Source organism: Leptodactylus fuscus, chromosome 5, assembly GCF_031893055.1.
Source record: "Leptodactylus fuscus isolate aLepFus1 chromosome 5, aLepFus1.hap2, whole genome shotgun sequence".
NCBI lineage: Eukaryota > Metazoa > Chordata > Amphibia > Anura > Leptodactylidae > Leptodactylus > Leptodactylus fuscus.
This window is the reverse complement of record NC_134269.1, coordinates 72,934,652-72,952,749: the sequence shown is the minus strand read 5'-3', so window position 1 is coordinate 72,952,749 and position 18,098 is coordinate 72,934,652. Positions and strand designations below refer to the sequence as shown.

Here is an 18,098-nt window from a genome sequence, read left to right as displayed (position 1 = left end):
CTTATATTTACCCACTATTGAACTCACTGAAAAGAACCTTTGTCATACATACCAAAAAAAAAACAAAAAAACAACAACCTAGAAATGCAGTCTTTCCAGCTGGGTATAATACTGGTAAAATATATGGTGCTCACTGAACATGAACCGACTCAGATGTGCTTTTATTTCCTTTAAGGTATACATACTTAATGAGAGAAGTGGAAATATTATTGTACAGTATTTTTTAGTTTGCAGCATATTTTCCTGTACGAATAAGAGTGAGCAGTCATGTTTCTTGCTCTAGAAGGATAAAATGAAATATTCATTAATTCAGAACAGCGCCACTTAGTGGCCAAGTAAATTATTATAAACGTCCAACTCAATACTACTAGAAATAATCTTGGTACAGTTCACATGCCGAGCCATACGGAGTGTATGTGCTTTCTGCTACCATAACACTGGTCTGATCTACTCTATACAAACTGTAGCGGTGTAACACTTGACAGCACCTTCGAGGTCCATTCTGTTCTCAATGACCTTACTTACGCTATGCTGTACGTTTCACGGTCAGTATATTAACAGCAGTGGTTAAGTGCAAAGTTCAACAACACTGAGAAAGAAGACACTTCAGCTTCCCTTATTGGCATTGAGTTGGTTCATCCCAAAGCATAAAAATCTAAGCGTAGTTAATATACACCACAAGATTTACAAGTGGGCCCTTAAGATAGGGAAGGTTATATCACTGCTGTATCACTAATAGAAAATACACGATCAAAGGTCCCATATAGGGTTTGTGACCATGACCTCCTGAGGCTATAAAGGTATATTCGTAAGCTATTGTGTGGTAGCTCATGGAGGGCGTGCATGTTCTGGAATGCAGTCATATACAAGCTCTTGTTGGATCTGCCCTTTTTCAGAGGCATGTGACGTGGAAATAGGCAGAGTTTAATGGTCGATTGGTTTGCTCCTATGTACTAACCTCTATATGCTGCTACAAACCAATATTCTATTAAATAAACCACAGAATTAATAAAACTAATGACTAGATATGATTACCACAAAAGTGTACTTTGTGTCCTCAGAGCAGGGCTTTATTTAGGCACCCTAGATCTGAGATATGTGCAAACTTGCTTTAATCTGTAAACAGCACTTTAAAAATGGCCTGCGAGTCCATGGTGGAGCGTGACTCCTTACTTCAGACAGGTTACAATAGAAAAACCTCTGTGCTTCTGCTGGCACTGTGCACTGCAACATACACAATCCCTTTCTGTGAGAAGTTCCAAGGTCAGAAATATTGCTGTATTCTGGAGGGTGTGTGGTAAGGCGGCAAGCCACAGGACTTAGGCACTGGAACAGTTAGCACATGTTGTGTTCTCTTCTTGTCTGTAGCTCTGCATCTGTATATAGCACTTGTACATCCCATATGTATTTAGCAGGATGTGTCTGGCCTTGTTTTGCACTTCTTCCCACTTTGATGATGACCCTGGACCTACAAGAAGAGAAGGCACAACAATGAGAGAAAATGAAGAAAATGGCCAAGTTCATCCTACTGCTAAATGAGCTTATGAATTGTTTTCATCCCTTCCAAAAATAAATAAATAACTCCCTATATTACATGTTTTACCCAGGAGAGTGTCAGGATCAGCCCCCAGAGCAGCTGTTGTATAAGCTACATCACCCTACTTTTAATTGTGGAGGTTGTGTCCCATTTAAGACTGTAGGAGCGCAGTACTCACATCATCACTGTTAAGGTACAACATTCTCAAGGTGTCATATATTCTATAATCCAATTGGCATAATTCATGGTATACTAAACACGCCTATCGTTCCTGTGTGTGTGTCAAAAAAAAATTCAGTTGTGTTCTTTTTCCTAACCCTGTTATACATGATGCAGAGCAAGACAAAGTGGCACTCATTAAGTATTTCACGCTGGTATTGTAAGAAAAAAAAAAAAAAAGCCTAAAGATTAGTACATATGGATTCACATTGTTCTGTGGCATTTTAGACAACATATGACTGCTGCAGCCAATTATTGGCCTCTAGCACATGTGCCAAGAGTGGCACGATAGGCATATTTCTCTGGCACAGCCACCTGAGGGGACGGCACTTAGACTAACTCACCCACCAGTTTCATTGGACCAAACAAAGCCAAAATGAAACTGCTGGTATACTGTGGGCCCAGGAGAGTTGACACATAAAAAAAAAAAAAAAACAATGTGTCCTCTTTGGCATTTCCGCCGGACGTCAGAGGGCGCCGATAGGGACTCAGGGGTCACATCTATGTCATGACGCATGACAACAACACCGACCTGTCCCCTGAGAGCCAATCAGTGTTTTGTTTTGTTTGTTTTGTTTTTTTGGGGGGGCGGTGTTTAAATGCTTGGTTTTGTTTATTTGTTTTCAAATGTAGATTGTGAGCCCCACATGGAACTCACAATGTACATTTTTTCCCTATCAGTATGTCTTTGGAATATGGGATGGAAATCCATCCAAACACCGGGAGAACATACAAACTCCTTGCAGATGGTTTTATGCCCTTGGCGGGGTTTGAACACCAGGACTCCAGCACTGCAAGGCTGCAGTGCTAACCACTGGGCCACCGTGTGGCCCCATCACATGTATGTTTTTGAACAAAAAACGCAGGCACATTTCCAATAAAAATGCATGATTTTTTTGTGCACCATACAGCTTTACAGTAACGTGAAACTACCAGTGACCTAGGATTGGATGCAACTATAGTTGCATCCAGATACATAGTGTGTTTCTACCATAAGGATGCTGCTATACAGTGCTCCTGGACACATACATTTGCCACGAAAGGCTGCACATGTACACTCAAAACTTCTATTAGAAAAGTACAGCTGAGTCCCAGGAAACAGCAGTAAGCGCATGTGTCCTGAAGCATCTCGTGGCAGCACGTTTGTGCTATGATTTGTGGTATATAACTTTGGTATAGGAGTTGTCAGCCTAATAATTATTGTCCGCTGCTCTGAGTACTTCATCTTTAAATATAAATCTGCATGCTGTACAAAAAAAAGTTGCCTACCCCTGATCTAGTGATTGGAGGCAGCAGTCACTTGTCATAGATGCAATGCAGTACTGTATATAAAGACCAGCAGGGATGACAGATATTGCAGGACTAGATCAGCAGGCGATTCATTAGGTAAGTAACGCTTATTTGGTTTTTCTTACAACATCCCCAGTACCTACATTTTGGCTCATTTCTGATAACCCCATTTAAAGGGATTGCAATATCTCATTGTATTATAGAAAAATTCTTTATTGTACAGATGGCTTTGTACTGCTTATGACGTAAGACATTATGTCACTGACTTTACAGGGTTGTGGCCCTGGAGGGAATGTTTTTTTGTTTCAGCCATTAAGTCATGCCATTAATACACTGTATTAGTTAAAACTGGAGAACGAATATGCAAAATGTAAGTACTTTGTACATGGAAAGGTGGCCTGCACAGATAGACTTCTTATATAGGACCTTTCATGTCCTTTAAATACAGGCATGTTATATACCATTACAAAGCTGTCCATTCTCTAAATTTTACTTTCAGGCTTTACTGGGGACAACCAGATGACCCAGACTATATACAGCTCGGTGTATCATGCAGAGTAATGTGGTAAGGTCCTGTGCAAGGGATGTACTTACTTAGCTGTAAACGGATTATAGCAGTGGACTTTCCGGTTGTCAGTGACCAGACATTGAGGTCTTCTACTGAATATACATCATCTATTTTCATCAAGTCATCTTTGATTTGATCCACATTTAGGTGTTTTGGAACGCCTGGAAAAAAATTATCAGAACATTAAAGGTTCAGGGACTAAGAAAACTCCTTAAGGAGAGTGCCATTTGTAGGCGTATGGAGATTTACAAGCCATTGATGCTCCACTGGGGGATTCTGGGGAATATGCTAATCTCTTTTCCATGATGTAATTAGGAAAACCTCTGAGGCAGCAAAAAAGGGGTTTTCCTAATGACATAATGGAAAACAGATTTGCATATTTCCCAGAACATTAAAGGGGCTCTATCGCTGGGAAAAGTCATTTTTAACAATCACATCCTTGCATAGCCTTTAGAAATGCTATTCCACACTTACCTTTAGTATATAGATTGGCTCAGTGGTCTCTGAATAAGTCAGTTTTTATTCAGATGGTAATGAGCCTCCAGCCAGTACAGGAAGTTCCCAGCAGGCTCCTCTCTGCTATTATCTCCTATGTGTGTGTGCAAACAGGAAGCTCAGTCATCAGCAGCAGCAGCCTCTCATAGGAAACAACAGGAGAGGAGTGCACGATGTATCATGCAACAGTCTATTTAGCATATGAATAAAAACGGACTTATTCAGAAACCACTGAGGCAATCTACATACTATAGGTAGATGTGGAATAGACTTTCTAAAGGCTATGCAAGGATGTGAGTAGTTAAAAAATGACTTTTCCCAATAATAGAGCCCCTTTAAAGTCAAACATTCAGTGGGGCAGATTCATGAAGAGTGTCCAATATGTAGACAGTATATGATATATCATAGTGGCTGCTGTTGGAAGATAAATTTGGTGTCCCCCTCCCGTTTCCTTCTACACTCCAAATGAGATACTGATAGGGAATTTAGATAATTTAGTGGCAACATATTCTGCACTCAAAGTGTTTAAAGCACCATACATTGTATAGGGACTGTCCTTGGTATTGCAGGAAAGCCATGTAACCAATGGATCTGTTGTAACTGGCCTGAGAAAAGGAAGTAAAGCTTAATATGATAGTCCTGGAAAACACCTTAAAGCCAGAATTCTGTTACGCTTGGCATAGTAGCTCTCCTGCAATGTCTTTAAGATGATTTCGCAAGTACTCGGTACAACAGACACACTATTAGCTGCTTGTGTAAGATTCCTGGCATGAGCACTTAGGTTATTATCCATCGCTTATAAACTAGCTGTACTTAGGGGGTACGGAAATTTAATTAATGCAAAGTCCAAGGAAATTAAAAACAAGCTGGCAATGAAGTCACCAAAGAGAGGAACATACAAAGGGCATTGTTATGAGGCAATACAAGGGAAGAAAGTGGGATCAAGGAAATAATGCTAAAAAGTGGAGACAACCAGGCATGAGAGGAGAGGGCAGTAGTTAGCTAGGGATAAAAGACGAGAGGGCCATTTGTGGTGCACTGCTAATTGAGAACAAGAGATTGATGTGAAGGGAACTGCAATCCAAGCCTATTCAACTGAACTTACAGAGCAAGATTTTAACACCAGGATATATATTCCTCTGCACCAGCATAGGGTGCACCTCATTTATAAGGGAATATGACCATATACTTGGTGTGGCTGGTGGCCCTGCCTATGCCATGCTCCCTTTCAGGAAAGTGGAGAGGTTGGCGCAAAACAGAAAAAGTCAAATGTCTGCGCAAAAAATGTGCTATTTTTCATGACTTACATGCAATAGAGATAGTAATACATGTATTCTGCTGTGTGGTGGCTCCTTGTACAGCAGGTAGCAAGAGAACTGCGCATGTGGGGGGCCAGGGCACACCTGGGTATACTGCGCATATACAGAGATGTAGCAGAGCCGAGACACGGGCACAGGCAGATCATCGCCAGCAACAACTGCAGGCGTATACGCGGGTCGTCGCCGAAAACAACACGTGGACAAAGTCGTGGTCAGATGCTAGTTAAAAATAAATGGTGACTTTATTCTAAAAGCAGTGGCACAACTAGAACAGGTTGTCTGTGGTATTTCAGCTAGGGCTGTGGAGTCGGTAGGCTAAATCTACTCCTTCACAAATGGCTGAAAGGCATGGTCTGCCAGAAAAAGGAAAGCTCCTCTAATTCATGAATTAGCTAGTGACTGAATTTCTATGAAAGTAAATCTACAACAAAGTATGCATATAATTGTATAATAGAATGAAAAAAATAATTTTATTTTGAAGCCAGTCTGTTTTTCCAATTCAGACTCCACAGTCCCGATCGCAGGTCTAACGCTATTAACTGCAACAGAGCAAATATCCAAAGACATGAGTGACATTGTTCCAGTTTAGAAAAATTGCTTTTTTAAAAAAAATAAAATAAATCCTGGACAACCCTCTAACTGATGACAAAGTCCTTACTACTAGGTGATCTGTTTGTTCAGACATATTAAAACATTACCAATTAAACTGGCCATAGACACCAATAAAAGTTAGCGTTCTGAATGTAAAAGATGATCATTAACTATTGTCATGACGTTTATGGGACTAAAGAGACCGCTCCAACTTATCCTTGGTTCAAACTAGCATTCGGGTTTCCATCCTTCGTGTCCATTTGTGAATCCGAAAGACAGAAAACCTATCTGCTTTAAAAATGGTTATATGCAGAAGCGTGCAGACCCCATAGACTATAATGGGGTCTCCCAGGTTCTACTGAAAACGACAGAGAGAAAAGTCCTCCTTGTAGGAATTTTCTCTCTGCCGAGCTTAAGTGGAATGTAAGATGGAATCTCTTACACAGACTCAGAATGCTAGGGTGAACATAGCATTAGTTCCACTGCTTGCAATTTAAAGAGGTTGTCCAGGATCATCTGTATATACTAGGCCAGACAATGTGGGGTGGGAGAAAGAAAAAGAAAAAAAAAAAAAAAAAAAACACTCTCACCTGCCTCAGATGCTCCAGTGTCCAGTGTCTCCCAGTGTGGACTGGTTCTGCTGCATCCATTGTGTAATTTTGCTGGGCGCACTGTGACGCCCATGACCCTTTCCTTAGGCCGCTTATTACCGTATTTTCCGGACTATAAGGCGCACATAAAAACCTACGATTTCCTCAGAAATCGTAAGTGCGCCTTATAGTCCGGTGCGCCTTATATATGGATGGAAGCGGCGGCAAAGTCTGCGTGCCGCTTCCATACATACATAAAAGGCACCGTAAGGGTGAATTCACACTACGGAACGCCGGCATGTATCACAGCCGTACACGCCGGCGTTACAGCAGGGCTGCCGGACACTTCCTATTCATTTCTATGGGAGCCGGCATGCGAGCGCTCCCCATAGAAATGAATGGAAAAAAGCAGACCATTCATTTCTATGGGGAGCGCTCGCATGCCGGCTCCCATAGAAATGAATGGGAAGTGTCTGGCAGCCCTGCTGTAACGCCAGCGTATACGGCTGTGATACACGCTGGCGTTCCGTAGTGTGAATGCACCCTTAAAAGTTGTATTAAACTACCCCCCCCCCCCCCCCCCATTTTAAAATAAAACCCTGAAACAGAATGTGAAACTTACCGAGCGGTGCAGGGTGGGCGGGCGGGCATTCAGGCCTCCTCTTCCTCCGATGTCCTGACCACTTCCTCCGGCGCTCGCGAACTGATAATGGCCTGGGCGCATGCGCAATATCATAATGCTTCTATTACGGCTACTGCGCATGCGCCCAGGCCATTATCAGTTAGCGAGCGCTGGAGGAGGAGGACGGAACATCGGAGGAAGAGGAGGCCTGAATGCCCGCCCACCCTGCACCGCTCGGTAAGTTTCACATTCTGTTTCAGGGTTTTATTTTAAAACGGGGGGGGGGGGGTAGTTTAATATAACTTTTACGGTTGGGCTCTATCAGCATGATTTTGCTGATAGAGCCCCTCCTCGCCTGCCGAGCGCTTCCAATAGAAGCGTCTGGCACGCGGGGGGTTAAGCGGCCGCTGGCAAAGTCTGCCTGCCGCCGCTTTCAATAACATATAATGCGCACCGGACTGCGCCTTATAGTCCGGTGCGCCTTATATATGAACCGAGACGGACTATAAGGCGCTCATGGGCAATGCGGCTTATAGTCCAGTGCGCCTTATAGTCCGTAAAATATGGTAGCCTAAGTGGGCATGTGCAGAGGGGGCCTTCTGCTAGAAGAAAACACCAGAGCATGAGGACCAGACTGCAGTGGGAGACACCGGAGCACTGGGGACAGGGGATATATCTATATCTATCCTGGAAAACTCCTTTAAGACTTCTGCTGAGTTCTTCAGCTCTATCTGAGGAGAAAGTATAGCTGAGTAACTGTACATGATAAAAAAATAAATCCCATTAGAAAATTATTTCTATTTACATCACCTATAACCCTGTAATCACCAGTATTCTGAAAATAAGCATATTATACAGTGGGTCTCCAAGGGCATAGCTATAGGGGGTGCACAGGTAACAATCACTACCAGACCCTGGAGCCTAAAGGGACGCCAAGTGTCTCTTGACAACATAATTAGACAGCTGTATTATAGCTTGCACACTATAAGTGGGGACCCTATTACACATTTTGCATTGGGGACCAGCAGCTTCAAGTTATGTATCGGGGTGTCTCCTAACAATAGATCCAGGCTCATACCTTAAAAAGAACTGCAAGTCTGATTCCTGTAAACGATGGTGCTTTATACTTTACATCGTTGCATGTATGTTGGTGTTCCCAACCAAATATTACATTTTATAATGCTGCAGATTTGTTCTGCCATGTCTGATCATAAATATGTAAAAATAAAGCAAAATATCTACTCACCTTCAAGTATAATAAGTACAGTATCTCTTACAAGTCTCACGGTAGTGAAAAGGACAAGTACTGAAAATATGTAGGTACAAATTGGATCAGCGATCTTGTATTCTGGCTGAAGTGGAAAAATGAACGTTAGGTTAGCCATCATTTGTAGAAAATTTCTGACCTTAAATTTGTTTGTATCTCTTTATCTAATATCCACATGCGACAAATCGTAAAAGCAACTATATATTAATAGGAAAAAAACTAAATTTTCAGCCAAAACAGGACAGTGAACTTGAGCCAACCCTGATGTACAAAATTATCCATACATTCATTAACCCTTACAGGTGATATTGATGCCCCAGTGCTCAGGCTAAATTTAGCACTTTTGTATGCATCGCTTTACATAGTTTTATCTTTTTAATGCCTTTGCAAATCTCAACTATTTTACCAGGACACATAAGGTTTGAAGTAACTAGCTTTATTTGCTAAATAAGTTGAATATATTTTTCGCTAGAAGTAGAAGAATGGTTTAAAAAATAAAATATAAAAGTAAATTTTGCTTCTTTTACCTAAAACAAAATTGTTTTTATATATACTATTGCATCTAAATGGATTAAAATTCGCTTTCCTACTTCTTCTGATCACAGGGGCTACACATTTATATAGTGTTTTTTTTAATATAGTTTTTCAACAAAAATGAGCTTTTATATTCAGTATGGTTTATTTTCTGGACCTCTAGTCCATGTGTAAATTAACCAGTAGTCTAGTGTAGTAGAGGGCTGTAAACTGCTGGTGTTATCTTTGGCTAGGCTCCCTGCTGAGACTGAGCACACATCCAGGAAGTACGTGATGGTGAGAGGGGACAGGGGAGCAAGTCCTGCTAGTACAAATGTGAGTGGAAAGTGTCTTTCACTTTATAGATCACCATAAAGAGTTACATTTTTTGATAAAAGTGATGATAAAAGTCCTAAAGCTTCCCTTATCACAGTAACTCCTGGACAGTAACTTCAGCACGGAGATGCCCGCACTTATCCAGCAGTAAATTCCAGGTTAAGTTACTGCAGCACCGGGACAACACAGTGGCTCAGTGGTTAGCACTGCTGCCTTGCAGCGCTGGAGTCCTGGGCTCGAATACTGCCAGGAATAAGATCTGCAAGGAGTTTGTATGTTCTCCCCGTGCTTGCATGGATTTCCTCCCAGTCTACAAAAGACATACTGATAGGAAAAAATAAACGTGCATTGTGATCCCTATATGGGGCTCACAAACTACATTAAAAAAAAAAAAAAAAAATAGTTACTGCAGCACTGGGCATCAGATAAAGAGACATAAAAAGGCAGATTAGCAATGTCTATGGGTTAAAAGGGTTGTCCAATCCAGAAAAATGTACTGGCAAACAGCATCACAGATTATTAACATACCAATAAAAGAGACCCTCACCTTCTGATCCTCTGCCAGTATCTGTACTTCTGGTCTAGGGGTGAGGTTCTGACATGGTCATGTGACCACTCCAGCCAATAACATTGTTGAAACATCACTACTAGACCAGGAAGAACAGAGATCAGCAAGCGACCTGGATATGATGGAACAGGAGTGGCAGAGACTGGCAAGACCAGTAAAGTTGCTTTTGCAATTTTATAACAAGCTAGACTGTTTGCCAATACATTTTTCTTGGCTAGGCAACCCATTTAATACTCTTAGCTAACAAGAATTGGAATAAGCATATAGAAGAACACATCTCTTAAACATGATGGCCATACCGTCTGGATGGACATTTTTAATAAAACTTTCACAGGAGGTACAAAGCAAAACCAACACCTAAATATAGGCGACATCGCCTGACATAATAGTTCTATACAAGCACAAACTATCAGAAAAGAGAAAGACATTAAAGACAAGAATTGTTTGTGAGTTTTGGAGGACTTGAATCACTTCCTTGTAAATGTGTCATGCCCATAACCCGTGTACCCCCGTTTGGATGGTTGAAGGTGTTCCCACATGTTTAAACATTAACCATTATTTTCTCAATCCCCCAGCCTTAAATTGTTAATCTCATGCTATCCTTCTGTGATCTCCTGAAGTGAAGCGGTATCGATAACATCCAACCTGACAGTCAGAAAGAACTGCATAATCCCATCTTAGCCAGGCTTGCCATATCCTTGGTTTCCACAGAAGTCTCCATCCTTTTTTTTCTGATGCCAGCCAATTAAATATATTTATTCCAATCAGAGGCTAAAATGGGCAGTCCAGCAAAGCTATCCTCAGGACTGCGATTGTAATGTGAGTATATTGCCCCCACCCTGAACTCTTCTGTGTGGCACCTATCTCCTTGTTCTGTATCACCGGATATGGTGATCTTAACAGGCCGAGCAGAGTGCAGCTGTAGAGTAGGACAAGAAAGCTTTGTCTTACACTGTGGTAGGGACAAGTGAAGATGCAGCAGAATCAGGTCCATTACCACTATTGGGGTATATTCATCATAGCATACATGTTGCTGTATACTATTGGTAAATCAGTAGCTTTAATAATAAACGGTATGTTTGAGCACAATCTGATAGTGCTGCTGGACCTCAATCCTGACCCATTTTAGATACCATCTGCTCATCCCAGAGATCTTAATGCCAGACATGGGCACTACACTGAGGATGTCTTCTACAAGTGCCATAGATCTACTGAGCCTCCTCACACTCATCAAGACAATTCTGCACATACCCGTAAAGTGGGGTCTTCAAGAGGGATCTAGTGTGCAAGTACCAGTTGGAATCCCTGCATTGTGAGCACTGAACAAAAGGAGGGCAATTATGAGTAAGTATTCATTAGATTGCCATTACAGATGACCTGATGCCCCTAAGACATAAGGGATCTCCAAACAGTCCACACACAAAGGACATCTCACACCTCTGATTCCCATTCCACTGATTGACAATGAGCAATAATAAAGGATCCAATCAACATAAATTTCTTTGTAGCAGCCAGAAAGGTTAATTTGCACCCTTTGTATTGTATACCTGCCAGCAGGATCATAACGCTCAGTGACTCTGACATGAATTGTTATGTAACAAATAATCCTGAAACTGATACACACTACTGATGCTTGGTAAACAGCTAATCCATTAACCTGAGATTGGATCTGCTCCTGCTTACATGGCCAAGTAGAATACAATAGAGTGCGCACTCTGCAATGCAAATGTATTAGATTTCAATTTACAAATTGGACTCTTACCTTAAAACGAATGATGTAAGCAGCTATAAGTACACCGACACTCTGAGCAAGGTCCCCAAGCGCGTGCACAAATGCAGCTCGTACTGCCAGACTACCATGACTGTGGCCATGGCCATGGCTGTGGCCGTGAGCAGTGGCGGGTGGCTGTGAAGGACCACCATGAGAGTGTGAATGAGGATGTCCTGCCTGATTCAACAAAAATCCCATTCTGTAAAAATAAAATATGTTTTTTAATCAAGGTGAAGGGTTACCTTCACAACAGATAGAGATTTATAGTAGAAGTGAAATTATCCTATAACTCAGTTCTGAAAGGTTCATATTTGTATTTGTCGCATTAGTTTCCAGGTGTTCCCCCGAGGTGTAGCAGTGGGCAGGCTCTGTACAGAACCAGCCGCTTTTCCTCCTCTGACAGCCAACATCTTACCCCCTTCAGAGGAGTTTTCATTTATATTCACACTAGCATTGCATTTCATATTTTTTCTGGGTCCATGGGGGGCCCCAAACAATGGAGAAACAGACCACTAAAACAGCGATTACACACTGAGCACAGTGAACTCCATTGTTTTACAACTAAAATCCTCTGCACAGGGCTTTTTCCTCTGATAATTGTTAATGAACTCTGCAATGGAGTCTCTACTACAGAAGCTCTGCTCCCTCCCTGACAAACAAAGCAGAAAACTTTCCATTGTCTGCTCTGTAGTAAGCAGAAATTCACTACACTGACCTGGCTTTGGAGACAGCTGACCCAGCATACATGTCAGCATAGCAAAAAAAGATGTGAGGCAATCTGACTCCCAGGTGGTGCCATCCTACGCAAATAATATAACTTGTATTATAAATCATTTTCACATGTCAAGTTACTAACTTACATGAGGTTCACCGCAACACCGACAGCTGCTGTTATCAGCATTACATCTCCATTGATGCTGTAGTCCATGTGAATTGTTCTCTGAATTGCTTCGTACAGCAAAAACCCAGTGAGAACATACACCAATAATACGCTGATGATGGCCGACAGCACCTCTGCAAGGACAATAAGAGAAAGTGAGGACAAAGCTAAGACAATGTACAAACAACTACATATATACAGAAATAGATCAGGTGAGTCTGATGGGTTTCTGGGTATCCTGTACTATGGCAATACAAGAAATATTTGCCTGACAAAGTAAGTGTTTTGCAATTTTTCTCTCCATGAATCAGCAGACACAGGTGATTAATGAAACTGGCAGTCTGCTGACAGGGTCATGAGATGGCGCCGCCAGCAGAAAGACTCCTGCTAGTCAAGGAAGGGACAAGGCTGTATTTATTAGGGAATTATGCAGATGAAGAAGTTCTAAAACTGGGCTGAGATCCAGTCAGGGGGATTTTGGAAAATATGGAGTATTGTTTGAAAAATAGGTCTATACACGCCATTGTGTCTCATCAATGAGCAGCAGCCCCCCTGATGCTTCTAAGGCATCTCATCCAGCAGTCCAATAACCTTACGCTGTACTGACAAGGTGAAAACACCCCCAAAAACTGCTGTCTACAGTTCTATAACTCTGGATTTTATGGTATGAACTAATTTGAAAACCTGTGACAGAAACAAAACGCATATCGCCCACTGGGAGCTATAACACAATCATCTGAATAAAGCTACATTTCCATTATTGTCCTCTATATGCCATAGGAGACAAATCAACCTACAATAATCTTATAGACTATTCTGTAATCTATATGGTGCTAAAGTAACAGGATTCTATTATTCTAGTGTATGTTACCCAGTGGAATGGGTAATATGCAAGATTGTGCTTCTGGTAAGACAAACTTCTAACTCAGAATTCTTCTTCTCCATAGCATAGCAAAAGTTGCTATCTTCCCACCACTCTAGGTGGTGAAAGAATTGCGGAAGTTGACTTATAGAGGACCTTACACCACAAACAAGTCCAGGTACTTACAACAATAGCTGCGGCTCCACTAACTGTGCTTGTTACTCAGGAACGGTGGGGGCTAGAGAGAAAGTTACAAATGTGCTGGAAACAGTGGAGCCTATTGACAGATGCTAAGAACCGGATTTGGTGGAGGTGGTGAAAGGTCCTCTTAAACACATACAAGACAACTATCTAGAAACAGCATCTGGAGCTTCAAGAAGAGGTGAATATCTATAGGTTGCAGAACTCATGTCACAGAACGGTGCTGAACGGTGAAAGAACATTTGCCTATTCAGCCTACACCATGGGAGTGAGGAGTCTTGGCAAACAGGCTCATATAGTAGGAACAAAGTTTCTCTAATTCAGGAATTCTTATGAAAACCTCCAACAAGTGGCCAAAAAAGGAAGAAATCTCTGGAAGAAATGTAATATCAATTGTATAGAAGGACATCAGACTTTCAATACATAAGGTGCATATATAGCAGTAACCTTTCTAAACTTGCCTAAATTCCTATGAAACCAAGTACGCAACAAGCTCTACACAGTATCTACTCCAATGCCACCCAAAACTAACCGTGACTATATGACTGATTGCACAGCCCTGGCAACATAGACACTTATTACCCAGGCCCATTTTGATACTCAAAGCCCTTAATGGTATGTTTAACCCTTTCATAAGCCATATGTTAAACTCTTGTGAGGACTAAAATATTCTATGTCTCTCTGTAATGGAGAGGTGGAAGAGGAACAGCAACAAGCGGCATCATCTCTCCCTCTGTACACCCTCCAGTGACTCTGACTGGGTTTGGGTTGGCAACCCATGAGCTTTTCTCCTTGGTATCAGAATTATTACCAATATATAGGCTGAAGAAGTGGGAACATCTATTTACCCATTTCACCTACTTACGAGAACATCTGTCAATTCTGTTTTGATGATTTTGTGAAATATGCACGCTGAGATAAGCATTACTGACATGTATGATCTTTGCATTTTCTGAAATTTTACTTTTAGCAGGTGCTTATGTGTGTCAAAATGCTATGATTTGGAAAAAACTGAATAATATACAGTACTTGTTTTATTTTAAAATTTTATTTGTGCTTTTCGAAAATGTTAAAGTTCTCCTGGCAGAGAGAGGTTTACTGGTTGGATGCATTAGTTCACATACGTAGATAACAGTGTCCCCTCTGCTGGAGACCTCTCTATAAAAACCTGGCAGTAAATGGTTCGTTTCCCTCCGGTGCCAACACAGGAAAAGGCAATACACAGCACCCACTAAAGTCAAAAATGTCTCTGTGTAATCCAGGACAAACCAGGTCCTTACAAAGCAAGAAAAGCTCTTTGTAACTGCTCCTTACCCTGGCCAAGAAATGACGGCCACAAATAAAAGACCTACTCATTTTAGCTCAGAATTCGGTTAAAAGGTGTTCTATAGTAGACAACAACTTTACAGGATTTTTCTAGGATAGAACAATGATGGCTTCTTCCTAGGAAAGGTAATCAGTGCATGACTGGCACCCACACCCATCGGTGAAACAAAGGGGCCTCTTCAGTGCAGTAATAACCACAGTCCCGTCTAGGTTTGTCTTGTACTACAGCACTACCCTATTCAAGTTTCAAAGACAAATTCACGGGTACCACTTCTAACCAGAGAGGAATCCCAGGTGTTACACCCGTCAGATCACACATAGGCTAGAAATGTTACATCCCAGATGCACTGAAGGGCTTTGGACAAGTCATTATAAGTCATAAAGACCTGTGATAAGTGTGACAAATATTTTATTTCAATTAAAAGGGTAGTCCCGCGCCATAACGTGTTTTTAGAATAGGTGCAAAATGGGTTAAAAAAATTATTGTTCACCCCATCAATCATCTTACTCTTTCACTGATGCACACCTGCTGAGTCCCTGCTAGTCTCTACTTTCTGGTCTAGTATACACTTAGTAAATGCCTAGAAAAGTGTGCTGAACCAATAACTGGCTGTGGCGGGTCACTGCTGTGGACGGTGGCTGGTTGACCAGTCATTTTTGGAGTGTCCAGAGGGACAAGGCAGTAGGGGACATCAGGTGGCCCCAGGCAGCACCAGAACAGCCTAGGAATTGTCAAGGTGAGTAATGCCGATTTCATGTTGGTTAATGAGTTCTGCACCGTTTCTAGAACATCTTCTTCCACCGAGACATCCCCTGTAGCTAATGCAATGTAAACTTACCCAAGCGATGGAATCCAAAGGTAAAACGCTTGTTTGGAGACTTTGCAGACAACCACAGAGCAAGTAAGGTCAAAATAATACTACTGAGGTCAGTAAGCATATGGAGTGCATCAGTCATGATCGCAAGGCTGTTGGCAACATAACCGCCTGTAATAAAAGGATTAAAAAGTTAAGTACGCTGAAATTAGATTTTCAATAAGACGTTACCAGGCACGATGCTTATGTAACAATTGCAGCATCGAGCAAGGAAGACAAGGCCCTACTGAAAACAAAGGTGGTCTGTCACTGAATAGGGTGCTAGGAACCTCTGTCCGGGCATCAAACACCACCAAGCATGAATTTTATTCAAATTCCCAGACATCTAGTAAGGTGTCCTTGTTAGATCATAGATCGGATGACATATTATAAAGATACTATAAGGCGTTCTCACTCAGTGAAACCTGTTTGAGGAGAACAAGGGTAACAATTATTTTTAGATACTTCTTTCTCTTTCTGTTGCAATCAGTATTTGGCTGCAATTAATATTTTGCTGACCTGGGGAGTTTCCAAAATGTGAATGAGTAGGCGTTTTAGGAATATATGGGATGGGAAACTTGCATATGGATTAGTGTGCACACATCACATCTCTATGCAAAACCATATATAAAATAAATTTTTTAAAAATCCAAATCTAGCACTTTTACACAACCTTTTCTGGTCAAAGGGCCACACTGTCATATTAAAAAACAACCAAAGGCTGCAATAAAACTTATAGGAGTATTACACTTGTTATATCCTGTAGGTATGTGTCAAAAATGTCTGACGGGTGCAGGCTTCATTCTTTGAACTCCCACCTACTGGAAGAATAGAGGACCCCATCTTGCCAAATAGCACTACAATGAGAACACCATATATACCCATGTGTCACATACATAGTCAACCACCACTAACAGCCATAGAGTGCCAAACATGGGACACCATTCTCTCTGACATAGCAACCATAAAAAGACAAGCATTGGATCCAAATGTTTGGGGGTAGGGGGATTGGAACTACGAGCTGCAAGTTGGGAACCCCTGAAACACATTCTAAATATTACCACAAAATATAAAAAGTAGAGTATCATGTAAAGTCATTGCTGACCCATGAGATCACGGTCTTTATTTGTTGACCTGTGTGTGAGGCGGTAACTGTGATTGGATTTGCGTCTATGGGCAACGTATACCAGTCTGACCGATGCCGAAGACGACCCATGGTATTTGTCCAATAAATGGAGCTCTATGGATACATATATACACACACAAACATATATATATTGTATTTGTATACCACAAACGTGGCTGTGAAGGCTCGGTCACTGGGGTTATTACACAGGCTGACTTGAGGATTCTTGACACGGATTTTACTTTAGACTACATGCGACTTTGAGCCTCCTATAGCAGAACGGATAACGTCCACATGGGATTTACTACATAGAGTTGTTCAATCACTTTCTCACAGAAAACCAATCAGTACTGTGTGAACAGCGGTATAGATTTTGGATTGACACCATTGGGAAAGTGTGGCCAGATTTCAGCACAGAATACACACCAGCAGCCACAAGGAAAGGAGCAGTGTGAACATGTTTTAACAGGAGCCTTACTGTTCTGGATAGTTATAGAGACAGGTCACACGGGACAGCCTTGGCCCAGGCACACAGCATTCTAAATCCTTAGATCCAAGTCTGTCCAGGGTCAGCAGACCCCCCACCCCAATCTGTACAGGAGACTCACCGATCAGCTCGGCCACCATGAAGAGTAGGTAGAGGACAGCCGCCAGCCCCAGCCTCTTCTTCACCATGCTCTGCCTCCTCTTGTCTCTCTCCTGCCGGCAGCCCTCACAAGGTTCTGCCCGGGGCTGCGGGGTATCTCTTTCCAGTAGAGAGTCGTCATCTGAGGAAAAGGTCTGGGGGCCGCCATTGACGGCTGGAGCATCGTCCGACACCAGTACCCTCAGCTTATTGAAGCGGGGGAGCTCGTCCTCATCGGCCACCTCATCCGGACAGTCAAAGCCGGCGTCATCGCTGAGGTAAGGAGGCTGGTCACTTCTGCGGAGCTTTAACCGTACAGCGCTCCACCAGGCGTGAGGCCGCCACATGGCAGCCGGACTTCAGCACTCTGCAGACCGGAGACCCGTCCGTCTCTCTCCCCGACGTGCCTGGCACTGCCACTTCCGGGTTTCGGCTACAAACAACATACCACATGACCACACAGTGACCACGCCCTGCTAAGAGATCAGATGACTATTCCTGTCACATGATTAGCGGGGACGCGCAATGCTGTCTTCCA

The 18,098-nt window shown here is 42.2% G+C and overlaps 1 protein-coding gene across 1 annotated transcript; it reads right to left on the bottom strand.

The window, feature by feature from the left end:
• Window positions 1–30: 30 nt before the first annotated feature.
• Window positions 31–18,003, bottom strand: SLC30A4 (solute carrier family 30 member 4). Its single transcript, XM_075273403.1, has 7 exons — window positions 17,544–18,003; window positions 15,795–15,941; window positions 12,547–12,700; window positions 11,678–11,885; window positions 8,478–8,583; window positions 3,641–3,775; window positions 31–1,468 (listed from the first exon to the last, which is right to left on the bottom strand). Exons 1-7 carry the CDS (start codon window positions 17,905–17,907, stop codon window positions 1,320–1,322), a joined length of 1,263 nt encoding a protein of 420 aa, XP_075129504.1. The 5' UTR covers window positions 17,908–18,003; the 3' UTR covers window positions 31–1,319.
• Window positions 18,004–18,098: the final 95 nt, after the last annotated feature.

Excerpts from the sequence above, each read along its gene's own strand:
- SLC30A4 (XM_075273403.1), bottom strand. The coding sequence starts at position 17,907 with ATGTGGCGGCCTCACGCCTGGTGGAGCGCTGTACGGTTAAAGCTCCGC. Across the intron at positions 8,584-11,677 it reads CTTACATCATTCGTTTTAAG|CCAGAATACAAGATCGCTGA; the intron begins GTAAGAGTCCAA and ends TTTCCACTTCAG. Across the intron at positions 1,469-3,640 it reads TATAATCCGTTTACAGCTAA|GTCCAGGGTCATCATCAAAG; the intron begins GTAAGTACATCC and ends CTCTTCTTGTAG.